General features: G+C 43.3%; 2 protein-coding genes across 2 annotated transcripts; one reads left to right on the top strand and one right to left on the bottom strand.

Moving 5' to 3' along the window:
* Window positions 1–1,190: 1,190 nt before the first annotated feature.
* cfap69 (cilia and flagella associated protein 69) lies at window positions 1,191–13,871 on the bottom strand (the record flags this gene model as incomplete). The annotated part of the gene is made up of 23 exons (XM_079232443.1): window positions 1,191–1,355; window positions 3,014–3,097; window positions 3,186–3,272; window positions 3,750–3,947; window positions 4,173–4,249; window positions 4,624–4,761; window positions 5,130–5,322; window positions 5,434–5,515; window positions 6,049–6,167; window positions 6,496–6,611; window positions 7,177–7,341; window positions 7,649–7,928; window positions 8,008–8,129; window positions 8,233–8,281; window positions 8,419–8,542; window positions 9,329–9,503; window positions 9,736–9,888; window positions 10,449–10,547; window positions 11,316–11,392; window positions 11,502–11,611; window positions 11,976–12,041; window positions 12,143–12,202; window positions 13,782–13,871. The coding sequence occupies 23 exons, from the start codon at window positions 13,869–13,871 to the stop codon at window positions 1,191–1,193; spliced, it is 2,829 nt and encodes a 942-aa protein (XP_079088569.1).
* Window positions 13,872–14,356: 485 nt separating this feature from the next.
* kdm1b (lysine demethylase 1B) lies at window positions 14,357–22,327 on the top strand (the record flags this gene model as incomplete). The annotated part of the gene is made up of 21 exons (XM_079232442.1): window positions 14,357–14,372; window positions 14,655–14,800; window positions 15,894–16,015; window positions 16,106–16,195; window positions 16,351–16,462; window positions 16,562–16,675; window positions 16,766–16,804; window positions 16,944–17,136; window positions 17,227–17,411; window positions 17,490–17,660; window positions 17,763–17,837; window positions 17,926–18,060; window positions 18,143–18,314; window positions 18,397–18,524; window positions 18,656–18,787; window positions 19,358–19,432; window positions 19,538–19,654; window positions 19,810–19,935; window positions 20,086–20,208; window positions 20,634–20,786; window positions 21,171–22,327. The coding sequence occupies 21 exons, from the start codon at window positions 14,357–14,359 to the stop codon at window positions 21,252–21,254; spliced, it is 2,508 nt and encodes an 835-aa protein (XP_079088568.1). The 3' UTR covers window positions 21,255–22,327.
* Window positions 22,328–22,594: the final 267 nt, after the last annotated feature.

The raw sequence follows: 22,594 nt of genomic DNA, 5'->3' as shown, positions 1-22,594 counted from the left end.
TTCTCGGGTCCTCATGGAGTTGACAAGCACCCGCCGACGCTCATCCTCACCTTCATGGACGGCTCCAGCAGCTCAGCGCCCGCAGACAGACAAGCAGACAGACAGCATGGGAAGCCCCTCAGCAGCCTGAACAAACAGCAGCAGCCTGTCGTACTGAAGAGGGCTCCCGTGTGTCCCTGCTCCTTTGTACGGTGTGAACGTCCCAGGCTGACGGGGCTCAAACACACACACACACACACACACACACACACACACACACACACACACACACACACACACACACACACACACACACACACACACACACACCTGCTACCAGAGCAGCGAGAGGAGGAAGAGAAGAAGAGGCTCTGTGCAGCATGTTGCACGCTTGGAGGAACATGTGTGTCAGTGCGCTGCAGTGACTTACGTAACCAAAACACAAAGAGAGAACGCTTTCTGACAGCTGTCCTAAATGGACCTTCTGGGTGCCACCAGCTGCCAAACAGCAAGCAGCCGTCGACAAGCGAGGATCAACCTTTAGTTTTGTATGTCTTTAAATGAATTCCAGGTTTGATGTTTTGGTGTTACATAAGGCCTCAGTTCCCATGATGCCTTATTGACTGTTCAGGGTCTCACTGTTCATGTCGCCCCGAGAGTTATATAAGAGAAGAGAAGATATTCCTTTATTAGTCCCACAGTGGGGACATTTACAATAAACAAAGCACGTTGGAGAATAGAAACGTTTTAATTACATGTTTAATGACCTGAGTGTGGAGGGTTACAAATCCAATTATGTTTCATGTTATCTGAAAAAAACATGCATGTTGTTTTAATATTCTACATTCATTTTAACAGCTATTACTGCCACAAAGGCCAGTCTGCACACTGCGGTGTGTGTGTGTATGTGTGTGTGTGCACGTGTGTGTGTGTTGAATAGGCAGACTTAGACTACAAGGTGCTGATTGTGCACATCAAGTGACGTCACGTCTGCATTTGCTGCCAGAGTCAAATTAAAAACTTCTGCATGTGGGCACTGGGAATGAATTAGAAGCCGTCATGAATAAACATCTGTTGGTTATGTGTGTGTGTGTGTGTGTGTGTGTGTGTGTGTGTGTGTGTGTGTGTGTGTGTGTGTGACCGTGCTGCAGGGTTTGGTCCGTGTCGTGTTTATTGTGCATTCAAGTCTACAAGACAAAAGAAATGAAACATCAGTCTTTTTCAGAGACGGTGCTGAAGTACTCTGGGTCCTGACTTGTGGCTCCAACGTGGTCGTGACCCGCAGCCTTGATGGGAACTCTGGCGATAGTCAGCTTCACTCCTGCGGGCCCCTGAGCGCCTGTTCTCTCCACAGACATCACCTGCCCAACGAAATGCTGAAACACACAGCAAGACAGGATTTATTTAAAAAAGTACTTTTTTTTTACAGTCCCGGTGCAAACATGAACTACTTCTTCAATCATGACTGCTCCCTCAAGTGTTGAGGTACATGGCTTTCAAAACACTTTGAACCAGACACAAGATAAACAATTGAATTTCCTAACCTTAAAAATCAAATGACAAGGCAGTATAATGCATATTACCTCCTCACTCAATTTACTTTTGTAATTCTCTGCTTTTATCAGCTAGTGCAGGCCTGGCCAAACCGCAGCTCCCGAGCCGCATGCGGCTCTTTGCCTGGTTTCATGCGGCTCTTGTGTTCATATCGAAGTTTGTGTTTTTTTTGTTTTTTTTAATCTTTTTATTGATTTTGCAAATACTTTAGACCACTGGTGTCGAACTCAAGGCGCGACGGCTTGAAAGCCATGAAATCGCGGACCCGTTTTCAGTCATTTGCGGACCAGGACGGTCATTTTACATGGGCAAAAAAAAAATAAAAAATCCTGTGCTTTTATTTTGAAGGGATTTTTTTAATGCGGCAGAGTGCAATTTATTCAATTTCAGTCATATTGATGTAATGTGTTGTAACTATGTTACGTTGTTCATTCTGGTCACATGACATCTATTCTTCTGTCCATCCGGGGAGAGGGATCCTCCTCTGTTGCTCTATGAAGGCTTCTTCCTGTTTTCCCTGTGAAATGGTTTTTACTATCTTTATTTGGGGAGTTTTTCCTGATCTGATGTGAGGTCCCGGGACAGAATGTTATGTGTACAGATTGCACATTTTAATTTGTGATTTTGGGCTATATAAAATAAACTGAATTGAATATTCACACACTCCTCAATGCTGCGTTCACAACACACTTTACTTGCGTGAGTTTACACATCGGACTATTTGTGATAGTTTGTTTCATTCCCAACCTTTTTTTTGTTATGTTCAAAAAGGCTGAAGTTATAACATTATTATGTGTGTTGTATTACCTTGTATCCTTAAGAAGCACTTTTGGGTTTTTAATTGAGTGTGAAAGGGAATATTTCTGTTTGGCATACTGTGATACTATCTCAGGTTCAAACGGTGCCATATTTTCATTAAATCAAATTGAGAAGTTGAAAATGTTCCTCGCTTTGGTCGCGGCTTGTCATTCAGGGTGATGGTGGGTCCTGCAGCCAGATCAGTTAAACCACCGCCCCAGACCACATGCATGTTCTTAGAGTTATGTCCTTCTCAACTGTGACAAAAAAGATTTGAACAAAGTTAATATAATAACGTGTGTTTAATCTTTGTTATTTTCATCTGTTTGAAGTTTGATCTTTGATAGAGTAATGTCGAAATTAAATGGATTTATGTCGTAGAGACGGGGGGGTGTATGATGTGGCTCTTTGCAGTTACACAGTAAAAAATGTGGCTCTTAGTCTCTGACTGGTTGGCCACCCCTGAGCTAGTGTATCAGGAAGACTACTGTTTATTTTAATTTCCCCTGTAATTCAAGGCAAGATGAGTGTTGGGTCTTGTGAGAGATCGGTGCACAAGTTATTGTTCGAGTAAAAGTCAGAAAACCTGCTTCAACCACCTTGCTGAACTGCAGGTTTTATCTCCTGAAGCTACTGCCGACTGTGATAAGTACAATGTGGACTATAATATGTTGTGTTGTACCTCTTTTGGATGAACCGCAGCATTCTGGTGCTTTGCTTTGGGTCTGGACGATTCAATGTATTTCTTCCTCTGTGCTTTTACTTCCTGTACAAAAAACAACAACATAGTTCTTCAAGTCGATTCTTTGCAACAGCAGCGACGACTTCCATCTGCGGATGTTACAAGATCATACCTTCAGGATCTCATAGTTTGAAGTCCTGGAAACGTAACGGTCCCATGACTTGGTTATGAGCTCCTGCTGCATGCAATGAGACTTCATCTGCAACACAAAGACAGTAAAAAAACAACAACAACGTGTAAGTGCAAATGATTAAAAAATAAGAAGATGATGTCTGGTGTTCTACAAGGGTTATGTCAAGTGCAGTGTCAAAGTACGGAAGCCCATTTCCGCAGTTAAAGAAAAAGAACTCGAAATTACAAGGTAGAACATTTAAACTACAATATAGAAAATTGAAAATTGAAAATTGTTGAAATAGAAATAGAAAAATTGAAAAATTAAATTATGAGCTGGAAAGTCGAAATTATGAGTTATAAAGTCAAAATTATTAATTATAAGTAAGTGCGCATGCACTTCACTGGCGCTGGTAATCTGTTATTTGGTACAAATGAATAAAAATCGATCTCATCATTTCAACTTTCTATCTCATAATTATGATATATAATATTTTCTTTTACTGACAGAAATGGGCTTCCATAGGATCTACTCTTTGCGATCACTGAATTATCCCGTCAGCACCTCCGTGTACAGGAGCTCCGCCTCGCCGGCGTCCTCCTTCTCCTGTTGCTCCAGGATGCTGTTCTGTTCGGCCGCCACCCTGCTCGCCGTGTCCTCTGCAATCCTGCAGATGGTACCCAGGGCCTCCCCGTCGGGGGTGATCGGCCTCACCCCGTCCAAACTCAGCTCCCTGCGGATCTCGTCCCACACCTCGCTGACCTACAGCACCGCAGCACACGCCTCGGTGTTCATAATGTCTCTGTGTCTGAAGCCTTTGCTCGCCGTTTGCCATCATTTTAGAGTTTAAGTATATGCAAAATGAGTTTGTAAAATGAGAATTCACCCTGATGGTGTAAAAATGACACAACCCGGATGAAAACTGGTTACAACAAAACTAACTACATATCCGGCACATTTTCTTTGCTGAACAAGCAGCAGCTCTACCTTAAAGTCCAGGTATCTCCTGACGATGCTCAAGGTCACATAATGTTTTCTCGACAATCCAGGGAGCTCTTGAAAACCTATAGGAGTGACAAAGTAATTATTTTCCACAGCATAGTTTTAAAAGTTCAGCATATATATCTGTTTGATCATTTACTGTATTGCCTCAAGTGACAATACTTTCCTGAATTAAGGTGATTGACAGCTAAAATGATCATGGATCATGGCTGACCTTGCGTGTCAAAAACCCGTCTGTGTAATACTAAAAGATTGATAGATCCAAACGTACAGACATTGTAGCTACTCTTTAGCTGTATAATGTGACTAAGACTACAGCTTTGAGACGACATGATAAAAATAGCATTATCTCCATATCTACAGATGGTAATACGCTGGTAAAATACTTGACATTGTGTTTACCGGTTGAATTCGTTCCTAACTTTCTAATCCATACCAAGTTTGTAGAAGATGGAGTAAATCTTTAACCGCAGGTTCTCTGACAGCTCCAGCACCGCTGCACTCGGTATGCTAGCAGGAAACGACAGCTGGCCGTCCTCCTGCTGGTACTGACTGAGGATGGGTCTCTGTGGGTCTTCAGGTCCAAAACAGAAAAGGCATACAATAAGACACAAGGTAAGGATGTTTAAATATGAGATGTATGGTGCCACTGCAACTTCCATGAAAGGTAAACGTTTTATCAATCAAGATTCAAAGTATATTAAAGTAGCATTATTGTTTAACCCTTTGATTAGTGTTTGTCTTAATCAACTTAGCACTTTGTCCCTCACTTTCAGTCGTGGGAAAAGTATGACTGAAATGATGATGTGCAATCTCTACATCACAGAATAAGTTGAAAGGTGTTCTTTACTGGGCTTCCGTGAACTCGAACCAACAGGTCAGTCTAGAAGTCGTCTACATGCTTCATAGATGTGGTTGTGAAAGCTCTCGTTGCAGACTGACCTGCGATCCCTCCGTGTCGGTTCCGGCTGACTTTCAGCTCCTCCTCCTCGTCCCTCCACAGGTGCAGCAGCAATGTGGGAGCGGTCTGACCGCCGGCGTCCCTCCAGCTCAGGACGTGAGACCGAGCGTTCGGGTTGTCACACAACTCCAGCAGGGCGGCGAGGACGATGCAGTGAACACATCTGGGGCTCGACTGTTGGCGACAGAGACAGACGAACAGTTTCATATCAGTTCTTTAGATTTAGGTGCTTATGGACACACAAATACAACAATACCTTCAGTTGGAAATCAATCATCCACTTACACTGAGCAAGTCCAACAGAAGACACGCCCCCTCTTTAGCCAAAAAGTAATCTTCTGTGGTGTAGCAGCCCACAATACAGGACCTGATGGGAAACACACAAACTCTCTCAACAGTGGAGAAGCATTGAGTCCTTTCTTCCCTGCTTGTCTAGCAAAATCTCATCCACAAGCGCATCAAGGGAATAAAGATGATAGAGTGTGGCGATGAGGTGAGAATTCAGTATGTTCTTCACCTTCATTTTGTTTATTTCATTGAGGATGAAGTTAAATACTAGACATATTCCTCTTCATTAAGTTTGAGTTGAAGAGAATAATCAACAACATTGATTGCACCTTTTAAATGAAGTACATCTTTGAGTAAAAAATGTAAATGAACAAGAAAAAAAACATCCCAGACATAACACCTAAATGCAACACGTATATTTCTGAACCCATATAAAGAACAGAAGGCCTGGGTCCCAATTCAGATCCTGAAAAGACTAACGGAGGCATCAACGTGTCTTCGGCTAAGGACGATGTAAATTAATTAATTAACGGGGCATTTGTTGCTGTGTTTCATCCTTAAATAAATGACACAATTAAAACAGCTAGCCAGTTGAGGTTTAGCTGCACTGACCGCACGGAGTCCACTGTTGAGAGGATGAGCTTGTTGTGTCCCAGACCGCTGTAGAACTTGTCGCAGCCTTTCTTCAGGAAGTGAATCGCCATCTCAACTCCATCTGATCCAAACAGCTCCTGTGGTGCAACAAAACAGGAGTGTGAAGGAAGAGATGCTGAAGGAGTAATGCTACTCCTAAAACTGAAGGAGTAATGTTCTGAATGGAGCACGAGGTGACATCGAGCTGACAAATATAAACATCATGAAAGTAAAATCCCATCAGTGTTTTCACTTGAAGTACTAATGCAAAAATATTACTATGTAAACCAGCTAAGTTTAGATTTTAAGAACAAAAACTTGACCTCTTTAAAAGTCCTACAGTGGCTTTAAGTTGAACTAGTGGTCTCAAAGTGACTTGTGTGATTAGTTAGTTACAAAGGGCTTTTATCCGGCGCTCAGCTTTACCTTTCTGTGCATGTCGTTCTCACACAGCGCGGAAAGTATCAGTTGAATATCTGATTTTATCTCCAGGGTGACGACGTCCTCCTCGTCAGGACTCGCTTCCATCTGCATCAAAATCCCTGAGAAAGGACCACGGGTCAGTCTGTGTTGCCCACGTGTATTAAAGGGTCAGTGTGTAGGATTCCAAAAGTTCTATTAGCAGAAATTAAATACGATATTCATAACAAGGTTTTCATTAGTGTATAATCACCTGGAACTAAGAATCATTAGCTTAGAATGAGCCATTTACAGTATAACTACAGGGAGAAGGTCCTCTTCACGGTGTCTGCCATGTTTCTATGGTGGACCAGAACGGAGGAACCGCACACAGGTTATAGAGAGGGTCTTTGGTGTGTTTACGTCACCTGAAGGTCACCGTAGTTCTTGGACACGATTGTGAAACTGCGGTGACGTGAGACGCGGAGTACAGAAGCGCATTACCTCCAGCCGCCGTCTGACTTCCGATTGCTCCTAAAGTACTTTTCTTACATTAATGATGGTGTCTGAGCGAGCTGAACTGCGCTCATTGAGGAGTAAGCCGAGGGCTATTCAGTTGGTTGCAATCTGTAACTGCTACATGCCACCCAATCTTACCCACTGTCCCTTTAAGTCAAATGTTCCTGCTGGAGTTTTGACTGGATTTACCCAAGAACTGGTTGATGGTTCCTTGATCACAGAAGTCCTGGTTGACTGAGTCTTCTCCTAAAGACGTCACAGATCTCAGCACTCTGATGCAATGCCGCATCTGGGCCTTCATGCTGCCTCTTCCTCCTCCGTTGTGCGAGCCGTGACTCTGTCCAAAGAAAGCATCTGGAGAAAAAAACATGACAAGTAGACTGTTATTTTTAGAAAAAAGGGCTAGTATACCCAAATTATTAAATCTGCAGGTGCAAACATTGTCAGTTGACCTACAAATACTTGTAAAAACAATCATATATATTAATTTGTATTTTTGCATTAAGTTGATCCACACCATCTCAGAGTGAGTGAGCAGGGGACTCAGTGTTTTGCTCAAGGCCACCCTGACAGTACACAGGAACATTGGTGTTTGACCTTTGACCTTGCGGAGACAGGACTCCCTCCAGCTCCCCCTACACATGTTTAGCAGCGTCCCCACCTTGAGCAACGCACCAGTCCAGCAGGAGCAGCAGACTGGCGTTCCCCTGACAGGCCATGTAGTCGTCCAACATGAGCGGAGCGACGGTGCAGAGGGTGGCCAGCGCGTGCAGCTGGAGCTCCTCCCGCTGGAGAGAGGACCACTGGAGCGATGCTGACCGGCGCTCGGGCGAGGCAGCGGGCGAGGCAGCGGGCGAGGCAGCGGGCGAGGCAGCGGGCGAGGCAGCGGGCGGCTTCACGAGCGTCAGCAGAGCCAGCATAACTCTTTCCTCTTTATAAAGCTAGGAAACGAAGAGCATGGAGGGTGTTTCAAAGCGTCACATTTAGACTGAGACAGTGCGGACTGCGTGTGGGACTGACCTGCAACGCAGCAAAGTCCTTTGACATCAAAACCAACAGATTCAAAAGCAACTTCTTCATTTTCAAGTCTTCGTTATTGTAGGCGAGCTTGAGGTTGCGGACCAAAGGGTTGTAACTTTTCACTAAAACGCAAAGGAAGCAAATTTGGTGTCATAAAAAATTGCTACTTTACTCATAAATATTCACAATGTAGAAATGAAATGTAGATGGAAAATGTGGCCTCACGCTCTGGAAATGTGGCCAAAACCACAAGCTGTTTGGCAAATAAGCTCTCCTGAAAATTAGAAACACAATGTCAAGCAACTCGTCGAGGCACATTTCACACACCTTCTAAAGGTCCTGGGCCGGTATGAGTGCACGAATATCAGCTGCAGTATGTTTCCATCACACAATCACGTATCCTGTACTCACAATAAGCAGACAACTGGGGTTTCCTGCGATGAGAGTTGTCATCACAAGCAGATCGTTTCTGAGTTGGAGGTCAGAGTGTCGGGAACTGTTCATCAGCTGGTGAAGAAATGCTTCTTTCAGAGGTCTAAAGAACAAATGAAAAGAAAGGAAGAAGTCTCATATATATATATATATATATATATATATATATATATATATATATATATATATATATATATATATATATATATATATATATATATATATATATATATATATATATATATATATATATATATGTACTGAATGAGAAACATACATTTTTTTTGAAAGTTCAACTGCAGCCCTATAATAAGTCTATAATAAACTGCACCCAAAATACAGACACTCAGACCCTGAAGGACAAACATGTCCCCATTGAAAGCTGTTAAAACCACAATGCATTCAATCTGTAGCCCTGGTTTTCCACCAGACTGAGCCACTTTCTCATGTTCCCCTATGGGGCAAATACATGCTGTTTTCTTAGTTTCCACTAGGGGCATTGATGCTGTTGCTATGGAGCACTACAGTGTTTGATGCAATCAGAATCAAAGCAATTGCTAATCATTGCTTGTGTACAAAAAATCCCCATAGCATTAAGTATACAGAAAATAAAAATAAAAAAAGTTCACAACTACAGAGGACTACTCCGGAGAACCCTGAGGGAACCCACGCTGCCACGGGGCGAACGTGCAAACTCCACACAGAAGGACCACCTGGGTCGGGGGATCGAACCCGGGCCCCTCTTGCTGTGAGGTGACAGCGCTAGCCACACACAGACCAAGAAGATGACCATTTCAAAATCTTAGTTTTTATGATTTGTCTTCCTCAAGTAAACTATAAGCACACACCGTTCCTATCAGCCACATATGGAAACATCTTCAACACATACATGACACACTCCATGCGGCTGAGCTGAGCAGTGACCTCCTTGCTGCCTCTCTCCAGCAGGTTCCAGAGGATTTCGGAGGAGCGGAACAGGACCCAGCCGGACGGGTCGGGTTCGTTCATGTGCAGACACGTCGTCTCTGCTCCTTGTGCGTTCAGTATTCGGGCGCAGTTCATGTCTGTGTTTGTAAAATTAGTTGGGATTAACGTGAGCGAGGATAAAAACAAGCCATTGACCTGCTGACATTGACACGAGGACACTTAAAATCACCATTTTGATTGTTTGTCTGATTGTTATTTGGTCATGCGATGATTTATGCACTCGAGAGCTGGCTACTTTATCTAATGAACGAGGCTGGATTGACATGTCTGACAGATCCCCTCCTCCTCAGAGTAAAATCAGTCACTGACCAGAGGAGCTGGAGAGGATCTGAAGTGTCTGCAGGAGCTGCAGCTTGATGGCGGGCTGGTTCTCCACAGCGGCCAGGGAGAGGAGCAGCGTCTGAGCCAGGTCACTGCGCTCCAGCAGCTGCAGCCTGTAGCCAGGAGAGGTTGGCTGAAGCCCTGCAGAGACAGATTAGATTTTTTTATAAATAAATGACCTGCAATAAGCTAATTTAAGAGAAGGCAAGAGAAAATGACATATATACAAAAAAACTAAAAGAAGGGCAACTTAACAGGGAATTGGGGGTACAAGTACAACACCGTAAAAGTAGTGGTTGAAAAAGAATACATTAAATACAAATATATTCTAAAGACTATAAAAAATACAGCCTAACTGATTTCATGACCGGTTTTGATGTATCAGTAAGACTGGAGAAGAAGGAGGAGGAGAAGAAGAAGAAGAAGAAGAAGAAGAAGAAGAAGAAGAAGAAGAAGAAGAAGAAGAAGAAGAAGGAGGAGGAAGAAGAAGAAGAAGAAGAAGAAGAAGAAGAAGAAGAAGAAGAAGAAGAAGAAGAAGAAGAGGAAGAGGAAGAGGAAGAGGAAGAAATAAAGAAAGAAAAGGAACAAGGCACAAGCATGCCACCACAGAAGCCATGAGAAAACCTCACTCAGTGAAAGTCTAGAAAACCGGTTGCCAGAGGGGAAAGTCCGAGGCTTCGGCTTGGCGAGACGCTCCGTACCGTCAAGCAGCTGTCTGGGAGCCACGCAGCCGTAGAATGACTTCACAGATTCAACTATCTGCTGTCTCACCTCAGCATGGGACACCCTCATCAGGTAGCCTGTCAACAGAAACACTGTCAGAGTCACTCGTCATCGTCACTCCTGTCCGGAGAAACTGGACCCAATCAGTCTCGAGCAATGTAAAGAATTAAGTCAAACTGTAAACACAGAAGCCAGAGTGAAGACTATATGGAGGATAATATGGACTTTGTTAGATCTTAGCATTACAAATATTCAGCCACCTCATTTCAAGTCCCTGAAGGAGGTGAATGCATCAAAACACTGCAATACCACACAAGGATAATTGAACACAGAATGCATGTGGCACGATGTTCAATGAGCTGGCGATCCATCGGACAGAGTAAGGCTGGGGATATTTTACATGTACTTTTTTGTCAACAAATCTCTTTTCCTGCTGCAGGAAATACTCACCAAGTGTGTATCTACCTGTCACAGAAAATGGTCCTCTATAATTGCACAGTTTACTCCTGTTAAGGTTATGTTTGCCATAAGCTGATGTAACCTGCTGTTTTGAGAAATTACTTGATCTGTAACTTCTGGACCTGTTTTTGAAGATGTACATCTTCAGAAGGAACCAATGGGCTCGGGGCTGTGTGCCACGGACGCTCTTTCTGCGGGTGTCCTTGAGTCTCTTCATGGGATTTTTCTTAATAGTAAAATATATATGTATAATAGTCTTATCCTTTAAGTTTCAGGTCTTCAAATGAATGTTCATACCAGATTGAAAGAAGGAGAATTAGTGGCTGCTAGGTGGTAAACAAATTACTTAAAATGGTAAATTGCAATTGAATAAGTGATCTGCGTACCCATGTGAGAGAGGAACTCGATGACGTTCTGAGCGTAGTTCAGCTCATCGGAGGCTTTCTCCTTCAGGAAGGGAAGCCTGAGATGAAGCAAAACAACATGTTGATGTTCAGTCAGACGATGTCACACACAAGGAAAAAAAACATCGGCCTTCTTCCACGTGGGGTTGAAATATCTGAGTTTCTTACCTACAGATTTGAAGTGCCTCACACAGGATGGGCACATACTCACAGTGATCCGTCACTTTCTCAGCACAGACGTTGAGTATTTTGGCGATGTCTGTCAGCTCCTTCAAAAGCTTGAAATAAGTTAAGAAGTTTAAGCACTTTGGCAAAACGTGTACGTAGATGGATCCCAGTGAGGGAGGGGAGATGATGGGGCAAAGAGTCATCGTGATAACGGGGATATTTCAGAACATGGAAAATGCTGACAGACACAGCGATACAGCGGTAAATTAGAGCCATGGGAACAACATTTTGCCTCTATGTTCAGGTTGCATGAGAGGAAAATCTATTTCCATCTCTGTACCAGGGGACAGTAATGAGGACGGTTTGACAATCGGCTGCAGTGTGTGACACCTGAGAGAGCTTTATCTTGGAAAAGACAGACACTTCTAAGAGAAGTCTGCGTTATCAGAAGACTGACTCCAGAGCAAAGGATACAAAGCCAAATTGGCTTCTCTTCAGTAGTTTCTTCAGGACAAAAAGGTGCCTCTCCTTTAAGTTAGCCTTTAGCAAAACAAATAATAATAACAGAATATACAGTAAGATTACATACGACCTCACTTAATACAGAAAAAAAAGTCTGATGACATTCAAGTTGAACGTACTGTCAAAGGATCTTCAAGAAGACGGATCACCTTGCTGAGTTCAAGATTTTTAACACCGACCTGTTGAGAAATTACAGTTCCGGTCCAAGTTTACATTGTCTTCTGTCTTCTTTGGTATCAGACATACTTGAACACAAGTTTGTCACAATAAATAATACAAAATAACAATAATCATGCATATTCTGAAGATGTTCCATCTGATGATCCAAACATCTCATATAATATTTGGTTGGACGTCTCCTCGCCTTTTGAAAAGCAAGCCACAAGCTGCTGACCTCTCTTCATGGCACTGGGTATAATAACCCAACTCAGAGCTAGTATATTTGTGCAAACTAAATGTGATAATATATCATGTATCTTAACAATATTAAAAACAAGTACACGGTTATTCATATAACATTAACTGTATATAATGGTTTAGACAAATCAGCATGCCTGAATTAACTCACTATAGGGGTCCGTGGGTCAAAAATAAGTCCTGGTCATCTCACTGCACCGTGAACTTACCCTGTTGCCTCTAATTACCCATCAAGCACAGGCACACATCAGACTACACATGGCATCTCAATTAAATCCAGTTTATAATCCCCAAACCAACCCATACTCCTATGAGTACTACCTGGCCACGGAGTCGCTGTCTGATTACTTGTAGGAATATACACTATGAGAGCTGGAATTTAAATAATAAAGATATTAAAGTAGCAATCTCAAAGATTTATATTTAATTGAATGTCTGTTACATCACCATTTATCACCGAAGGGAGTAACACAATGGTGATTGATCCCATTGCTCACTGTTTAAAGTATTGCAATATTGTTTATAATATTGGCAGTATTATAAACTGTGACAGCTTTTCTCCATTGTGTGCACATGGAAATGTAACTATGCACCCAATTTGGAAGTGCGCTTAGTTTACAATTTACTTTACTATTGAGAGAAACTGTAATATTTGTCACCAGAGACAACCATTTCATGATAGTACAAATATATACATGTTTACCCACTACTTTTAGCTAACCATTTCAACTGTTTACTCATTCATTTTAGCTAACGTTTAGCTCACTATTTCAACTATATACCCATTCATTTTAGCTAACTTTTAGATCATTATTTCAACTATTTAGCGTTACCCATTGTATTAACTTTAGCTAACTATTTCAACTGTTTACATAGACTGCAACATTATAGAAGACAAATGTTTAGCTTAGGTTAATTGTTTATCCATTACTTTTTCCATAACTATTTATATTTCTGTTACTTTTAGCTGTTTTTAGGTTAACCCTTTTAACTATTTATCCATTACCTTTTTCTCTGAGCTATATATTTCAACCGTTCCATAACCTTCGGGGATTATTGTACCACCATTAGATGTGTGCTGTTTACAGTCTTTATTATTTTTCTCCCACACTCGGTGTGGTGTCGCTGTTGCATCCACCTTTTATATCTTTTGACAGAGCTACTTCGTAAAAAATAGTTTTACTACTCTGCCACAAGTATGTTTACATTGTAGTATTAAGTACAATATCTGAATACTTCCTCCACCCCTGTAAATGGATGCATATTAACTGAGTTACTTCAGTAAATACCAGTAGGAGCTGGCTCAAATAAACCCTCAAAGCAATGACAGGAACTGTTTACCTCCAGAATATGTGGCTTCTTATCCGATGCTCTTGGTCTGATAACAGGAATGTCCGGTTTTCTTCGGTGCATAATTTTTCCTGAATCCATTTCCAAAACGTCTTGTTGCTTAAATAACGTGACTTACTCTAAACATTGCCGGTTCATGTGGATTTTGCTTCCTCAGAGTTTACTTTCCAACAACGAGCTACCTTTAACGGAAAGCTCACGTGAACCCCCAGTTGCTTTCTAGTAACAAAACTCTGATAAAACTCAACAACAGCTCAATAACTAGCTCAGTCGTCCATCACCTCTCTGTCTCTGCTCTCGTTGCTCAAGTCTGACAGCGTAACATTACTACAGTTGCCGTGGTTACCGTGTAGGACGGCGAGCAGCGGCGCTCAAACCTCATCTGCAAAACGAAACGCCCATTTCCCCTTTACAACAGGAAGTGGTATACCCGCAACAACAGCGCATTGATTTCCCCCCACAACAATAAAAGGGTGACGGATACTGACAATTAGCAGAAAGCGTCTCAGAAACTGCCATTAGCAGCAAACAACCACCGTGTTTGTGAAGAAGCCCCGCGGCCCGCCATGCTGTCGGATGCAGGTCAGTGTCCGCAGCGCCCCGCGACGCGTTGCTACATGCTACATGTGACAGGCGCACATTGCGTGGCTGGTTTAAATAGCTTGCTAATGTGTCGCCACCTTTGCTGTGTTTACCATCAATATACTCATTCACTGTGGTCACTTCATGATTAGTTCTGTTAGTTGCATGCACCATGTTATCTGCCAGAAAGAGCCCTTATCAGTCGTAATAAAGGCCCCGTTGGACGTGAGCTGCACGGCATCGTCCACTGTTAAATATGTCCACTGTCCCACCGATGTTTAGACTATTCTGGGAATGCCTCCGGGAATGCTCGGCGAGCCAGGAAGAGGAGCTCCGGGGAGTCACCGGGGGACGGCCAGACCCTGCGCTCCTCCGGGAGGCAGATCACCGTGCGCGTGAAGCGCACCAACAACCCTCCACCTGGACAGGTGGGCAGAACGCACACACTCTCACGGTTCTCACTGGGTCCCCCTTTTAGTGTGTGCTGCCTTTTATGTATGTGTACAAAAAAAATAAAAAAAGCAAAGATAATTTATGTTATAATGATGTCTTCACGTTCAGGCCTTTAAATATGTTTTATGCAAACAGCTGGATACCTGTATAGAGCTCAAACCGACCGATCTTGAGTTTTTAAAGCTGAGAATGATATTTGAGAGTTTAGAAAATCCAATGCATATATATATATATATATATATATATATATATATATATATATATATATATATATATATATATATATATATATATATATTATTATTATTTTAGTTTTCAAAGATTATTTCAGGGGTCTTTTTTATTTTCTTTAATTGACAGTATAGACACAGAGTGACACAGAAGATGTGGGGAGAGAACGGGCGATAATATGTCACCTGCCACCTCCCCTCATCTACTCCACTGCTATTCATTATTGGCGTACAAGAATCCCAACATCTGGTACAAACTATGGGGGACACTGTTTCAAATATATATTGTTGGCATATTTGTACTGCAATTTCTTTTAAGTTGTCGGCTGACTTAGATCAGCCCATATATCACTCGGAATCGGCTCTAACTTGCTGATCAGGACATTTAATCTTTACAAAGAGGAACAGAGACAGAATTACACAACATGATATGTGAATTGCGTATCCTGAACTGCTCAATGAATGAGCAGAGAGTTACCGCTTAAATACATTAATGACACAATCACAGAAGCTCTCATGACATCTTTAGATTCGCTTGCATGGTCATATGATAACAAGGAACTGTTTGTTCTTCAAACAGACATGTAGGCATCCCCAGTCTCATGACTCTATCAGAAGGTCACTTGAAAAGCACACGTATGTTTTAACAGGAAAGTAGGTCAAATGAGAAGCCACAAGCCTTTACACAGTATATGATTAATAAACATAACATATAATTATTATATAACTGTGAAACAGTAATTGATTAAGAGTAAATACGTTTTTTCTTCCAACAAGATGAAAACAACTTTCCTCTATAAATACAGTTGAGTGATGACTTTCTCCAATCTCTTTCTAGAACAAAAGAAAAGCCACAGACACAGAGGAGGAAGACGACCAGTCTGAGAAGAAGTACAGGAAGTGTGAGAAGGCTGGATGCTCCGCCACGTACCCAGTTTGCTTTGCCAGTGCATCGGACAGGTAGCATGTCTCTCAGTATAATGGCAATCAGATCTCAACTCAGTCGCTTCCATTTTCAGACACAGATTAAATTCTCGTGTCTCTTCTCAGGTGTGCTAAAAACGGATACACGTCTCGCTGGTACCATCTGTCATGCGGTGAGCATTTTTGCAACGAATGTTTTGATCACTACTACAGAAGGTAATGTTGACAGAACAACTCTTCTCATAATAATCAATGAACAAACAGTATTTTTTTTCATGGTGACACTTAAAGTGCCTTTGCATCGAGGCCGCAACATTGCCCCCCCCCCTCCCCCCTCTCCCTCCCTCTCCCTCCTTCTCCCCCTTTGGCAGTCACAAAGATGGCTATGAGGTCTTTGCTTCGTGGAAGAAGGTGTGGACTAGTAACGGGAAAAGTGAGCCCAGTCTTAAAGCGTTCATGGCGGATCAGCAGCTACCATTCTGGGTAAGCGCAGGCAGCCTCCCTGGTCCCTGTTCACCAGTTGAACCCTGGTGATCCAGGTCGGTAAATCCAGTAATGGTCATTGGGGTGTGTTCCTTTCAGGTTCAATGTACTAAACCGGACTGTAGGAAGTGGCGCCAGCTGACCAAGGAGATCCAACTCACTGCCTCCCTCGCAGCCACGTACCGCTGTGGAATGAAGTTCAACAACATCAAGGTAAATGGGGGTGGGGGAGATTCAACAGGCCACTCGCCAGCGTCATTTCTACAAATAAATAAATAATAATATTGTGTCTCCGCCCTGCAGATTGAGGGATTGGACCAATGCTCCCAACCAGAGGACTTGGTAAGCTGCTGATCTGTGCTTTGGATTCCTGGCAGTTCTCACAAAATTAAAAGTTCTTTTCTCTCAAAAAACCCATCCAGTGCGTGTGCATCAGTGAAAGATGCACCCTCTTTAATCTCATGCCGTGTCATTCTCACAGAGGGTGGCCGAGGTGTCTGAGAGCTGGTGGCATTCCATGTTGATTTTGCCTCCGTTGTTCAAAGACAGTCCCGCCGGCCCGTTCCTCGCCGCCTACTACCCCGACTGCGTGGGGATGAGTCCGTCGGGCGCTGCCAGCAACCCTTCTCTGTCTGAGCTCCGGGCGGATCACTGTAGAGCCGTCCCGCTGCAGAGTGAGTCTGGTCATCCTCTCATTTAGATAAATCAGTCTGAAGCTCGTAGTCATGCGGTGCATTAACCAGGACTGTTTTTTCCGCCTTCAGTTCCAGGTCTGTGTCCGTACTTCCAGCCCTTCTACCAGCCCAATGAGTGTGGGAAGGCTCTGTGCGTTCGGCCGGACATGATGGAGCTGGATGAGCTTTACGAATTCCCCGAGTTTTCCCGCGATCCCACCATGTATTTGGCTTTACGCAACCTCATTCTGGCCTCCTGGCACAAGAACTGCAAGGTCCAGCGCCGACACCAGCGACTTTCAAAGAGGGAATATAGGACTCCAGACAAACAGCTTCTCTGGTTTTTCTTAAAGGAGGTGCTGACATCCCAGAAATGTGGCGTGCACATCATTGCCCGGGGGTTGGTGCGCGTGCGCTCCGTGCAGGAGATGGACCGGGTGCTCCACTTTATGACCAGGAAGGGCCTCATCAACACTGGCGTGCTGGCAGTGAAGCGGCCCCTGCTCCCTGAAAGACACTGCTCTGTGAGCGTCCTCATCCTTTACGGCGCACATCTCACGTAAACGTGTATTTTTTTCTGTCATCCGTTCGGTTCGGACTCACGGTCTCGTTTGTCACCTTTGCAGAGGAACGTCATCGTCATCGGCGCCGGGGCTTCGGGGCTGGCTGCTGCACGGCAGCTTCAGAACTTTGGCACTCAGGTAAGTGTGGTTAGTCCCCGTCGCACATCTTCTCTGACCCCACCCCCCTCGATCGCTCGTCACAGTGCTGTTTGTCATCGGGCTGCAGGTGGTGGTGCTCGAGGCGAGGGAGAGAATCGGAGGCCGCGTGTGGGACGACACGTCTCTGGGCGCCACCGTGGGCCGAGGAGCTCAAATCGTCAACGGCTGCGTGAACAACCCCATCGCCCTCATGTGTGAACAGGTAAGAGACGTCTGGGGAAATTGAAAAAGAAAATCTTTATACACACACTCTGTTGTTTGAGCTCTACGCTCGTCTGTTGCAGATGGGCATCAAGATGCGCAAGCTGGAGGAGCGGTGCGACCTCTTCCAGGAGGGAGGGCAGGTTACCGACCCAGCCATCGACAAGCGCATGGACTTCCACTTCAACGCCATCCTGGACGTGGTGTCGGAGTGGAGGAAGGACAAGTCCCAGGCCCAGGACACGCCGCTGAGAGGTGCGGGGGTGCTGCACCCAAACTCTCAGCAAAAAAAGAAAACGTATAGAGATACTTGATCTATCGGGTTTTATCTCCACAGAAAAGGTCCAGGAGGTTAAGAAGAACTTCCTTCAGGAGTCTGGAATCCAGTTCAGCGAGTTGGAGGAGAAGGTGCTTCAGTTTCACCTCAGCAACCTGGAGTACGCCTGTGGAAGCACGTTGGACCAGGTGAGGAAAGCTCCCACACCAAAGGGCTGCTGGGTTCATCTGTTTTCATAATCTTCCTGAAGAGCCGGTTCCCATTCCATTTTTAATGGAGAAAAGTGGAATGAGGAAATGTTCCCTTTGCTTGTTTGTAGGTATCGGCAAGATCTTGGGACCACAATGAGTTCTTCGCCCAGTTCTCAGGAGACCACACGCTACTCGGCAAGGGCTACTCCGCTGTGCTCCACAAACTGGCCGAGGGCCTCGACATCCGCACAAAGTGCCCGGTTTGTTACTCCGTCTTTTACAGTCCGCTGCTGCTTTTACCTTTTTTAGCCCACGTTGAATGCGACTGGCATGACTCTCAATGGTAAAAGTCAGGCGGTGTGCATATTTCTAGGGCTCTTACGGTCATGGAAAACCTGGAAAAGTCAAGGCATTTTAAAATGGTTATTTCCAGGCCTGGAAAAGTCCTAGAAAAAAATAAAATCCCAAAAGTTTAGTAAAAGTCATGTAAATGTGTTATATTCATGCGTTCATGTCGTTCATTTACGCTGAGTTTGAAATAATGAATATGCTTTTAAAGAAAGACGCTCCAAAAATGAGCAGGCATACATACAGGCATCTATATAAACGTTTATTCTATTAATCCAACTATTGTCTCATTCATTTGTCATTTAAGGTTTACTGTATGCTTTGTATTCTCATTGTTAGTTTAAATACTACATTTACTCACTTTTTACTTTATACAACGAGATTTCACAAAATATTTGGCCATGGAAATTCGGTTAAAAGTCATGGAAACCCATTGGTCAACATGTGTATGAACCCTGTTCTTAATTTTTCTACAAATCCAGGTTCAGGCCGTTGATTACTCAGGTGATGTCGTCAAAGTTACCTCCTCCAACGGGTCCCAGTGGACTGCACAGAAGGTGGATCCACGTTGATGAATGTTATAAACAGTATATAATATGCATCATTTTAAAGACGTTATCCTCGATCAATGCTGATTACATGGTGTCATGCTCCTCTTTCAGGTTCTTGTTACTGTCCCACTGACTTTGCTCCAGAAGAACTCGCTTCAGTTCCACCCGGCGCTTCCTGAAAGGAAACTGAAAGCAATCCACAGTCTGGGAGCCGGCATCATAGAAAAGGTAATCACTGCTTTTAATGCGTATGTGTGAGTCATGGTTGTAAATAAGTACAAGCAAACGTTGGCAAATTAAATTTACATTTAGTTGTAACAACAGTGGCCTGCTGATTTTTGAAAAGTCCTTGCAGATGCTTAAAATAAAAAAAAAAATTCCAGATCGCTCTCCAGTTCCCGTACCGGTTCTGGGACAACAAAATCCAAGGGGCAGACTACTTTGGTCACATACCACCCGGTCCCGACAAGAGAGGCATGTTCAGTGTCTTCTATGACATGGAGCCCCAGGTCTGTTTTCTCTTTTGTATGCACACGGCAACATAGTACTGCTCAGAATGTATGGATTTTTTTATCCTCTGTCAGATATTACACTTCAAATACCTGTTCCTACCAGGGGAATAAGACTACAAGACTGTGTGTGTGTGTGTGTGTGTGTGTGGGAAGCAGGCTGTCCTCATGTCTGTTATCACTGGTGACGCTGTGCATGCTGTCCGGGACCTGGAGGACAAGGAGGTGGTGAACGAGTGCATGAAGGTGCTGCGTGAGCTTTTCAAAGAGCAGGTAATGCCGTTGTGTTTGATGTGCAAACTTCTTCTCCTTCTCCTCCTCCTCGGCTAAATTAGGATCTAAATGTCACTTTCCACATCCATTGAGACCCTTAAAATGGCTTTAAGACATGTGACAACACAAGGACAATATTGTAATGTATTACTTTGTTACTCAGACAGATGTTTTTTTATAGTTGTTAAAAAGGAGAAGTAAACCTCCACCCTCATAGTTGCTGGGCCATCAGCAGAACAGAACAGCATCACAAAGGTGCGGGTCAGGAACTCTAGTCCAGGAACTAAACTTAGACCCTCATTCCTTCAGCCGAGGCGCATGTAGTCCCTGAGTTCTAAAACAAAAGACCTAATTCACCACACCTTATTACTTTTTTTTTATATTTCTGATTTACTTGTTTTATTTGGGTGTTTCTCTCATCGTAGGACGTCCCGGAGCCGCTGCATTTCTTTGTCACGCATTGGAGCAAAGACACGTGGTCCCAGATGTCCTACAGCTTCGTGAAGACGGGGGGAAGTGGAGAGGCCTACGACATCCTCGCTGAAGACGTGCAGGGGAAAGTCTTCTTTGCTGGCGAGGTGACGCTGATTTGACCTTTTTTTTATTTTTTCTCTTAATCAAATGTGTCTAGATATGGCTAATTATTTCAAGTGGTAACGTGAGATTTATTTAATTATTATTGGTGAGTTGTGACAGTTAGCCAGCGTGCACAATATCAAGAACCTGAGACAGAAGCAGCGAAATGGAAATCAGACGCCATTAATGTCATTGTTTACGCCTGTGTTTTGTAACATTTCAGAATGAAATTGAAGCTGAAGTTGAAATAGAGGTTTGAAGGAATAATCTCAACTCAAGTTCCACTTCCAGTGCTAGCTTGTTCCTGAGCTTTCTACAGGATCCAGTGGACCATGAGGGAAGATTACTTTGTCAAACTGAAGTGTTTTTTTATTTTTTGTCCCCAGGCCACCAACAGACATTTCCCTCAGACCGTGACGGGCGCCTACCTGAGTGGGGTCAGGGAGGCCAGCAAGATGGCTGCTATGTAAAGCCTGTCGGCCCCTGGGCCTCTGAAGCACCAGCACGGACACACGGGTCGCACTGAGCAACAGACTGCTGAACAACTCTGACTGTCAACACAATGCTCCACTTGCAACAATATTTCACTGGTGTGTGTGTGTGTGTGTGTGTGTGTGTGTGTGTGTGTGTGTGTGTGTGTGTGTGTGTGTGTGTGTGTGTGTGTGTGTGTGTGTGTGTGTGTGTGTGTGTGTGTGTGTGTGTGATCAGGTCAAGTCGGGCTTCCTCGGGCCTGGCTCTACATTTATAACACAAAAGAAATGTTAATTTGAGTTTAATGCTTCTGTGATGGAAATGGTCAGAAAACGTCATCTTTAGAGTTGATGAAACATTGGTGAACTCGTATCGTTTAATCTTGAATTAAGTTCAATTAAATCTCCATGGATTACATTTCTAGAGATTATATCATTTGAAATATTTTTGTTGAGTTAGATACCAATGTTTTATTTGGCCGTAATGAACATTACGGGAGATAGTAGATATACAGGAGGAGTACTTCTGTGATAGCACTTTTGATTTAAAAACAGTGAGAAAACAAGTGAGTAGTTGATGTGTAGGACAGGTTGGGCAGTGAGTGTGATCAGAGGATTGTCCTCCTACTGTCTCAGGGATGTGATCAACACCCAGCAGACCATGATGTAAGAAAGTAATCATTGTGAATGGACAATTCTGAAAATAAATATTAATGCAACCAACCGAAGGAGGAAGAACAACTTTCATTAGTTCCTGAACAATGAGGTTTGATTAATGTTGACGAATGAAGCTTTCCATCCAGGTCGTCATAGCTCTGTGTTGAGAGGATCATGTCCTGTTTGTCCAGCATTACGGTGCTTGAGTATTTATCTTGTATGTGTGTAATAAACAGAGCTATCCACTGCCATAGTGACCGCTTTCACTTGTGGATGAATGTTTGGCTCCTCATATTGTTTAAAAAAAGATATTTATGCCAACCTATTCTGTAAAGTCAACTTGGATGAGTTAACTTTCCAGTACTGTTATGACAGATATGAATGGAGCGGAAACAAGTCGTAAATCGATTAGTGGATTAGTTGAAAAATAACCGGCAACAATTTGGATAATGGCTTTTTTTTTTTTCTTCTTTCATTTAAGTTTGTGTGTGCATGACTTTGAGTGGCTCTGAATATAAAACATTTCAAAGTGAACTTGACACGTCTGAAAACTTTATGTTCCTTTAATACAAATACAGCTACTAAACTGTAATGCTAATTGCCAGAATGTGTTGAGTCAGCAGCAGTCTTCGCGGTATAAAATTCTTAAATATTGATTTTGCTTGGTTATTGTGTATGAATTT

This window comes from Taurulus bubalis (genome assembly GCF_910589615.1).
Source record: "Taurulus bubalis genome assembly, chromosome: 16".
Classification (NCBI taxonomy): Eukaryota; Metazoa; Chordata; class Actinopteri; order Perciformes; family Cottidae; genus Taurulus; species Taurulus bubalis.
Note: the sequence above shows the minus strand (reverse complement) of the source record. Positions and strands in the feature narration are given on the sequence as shown.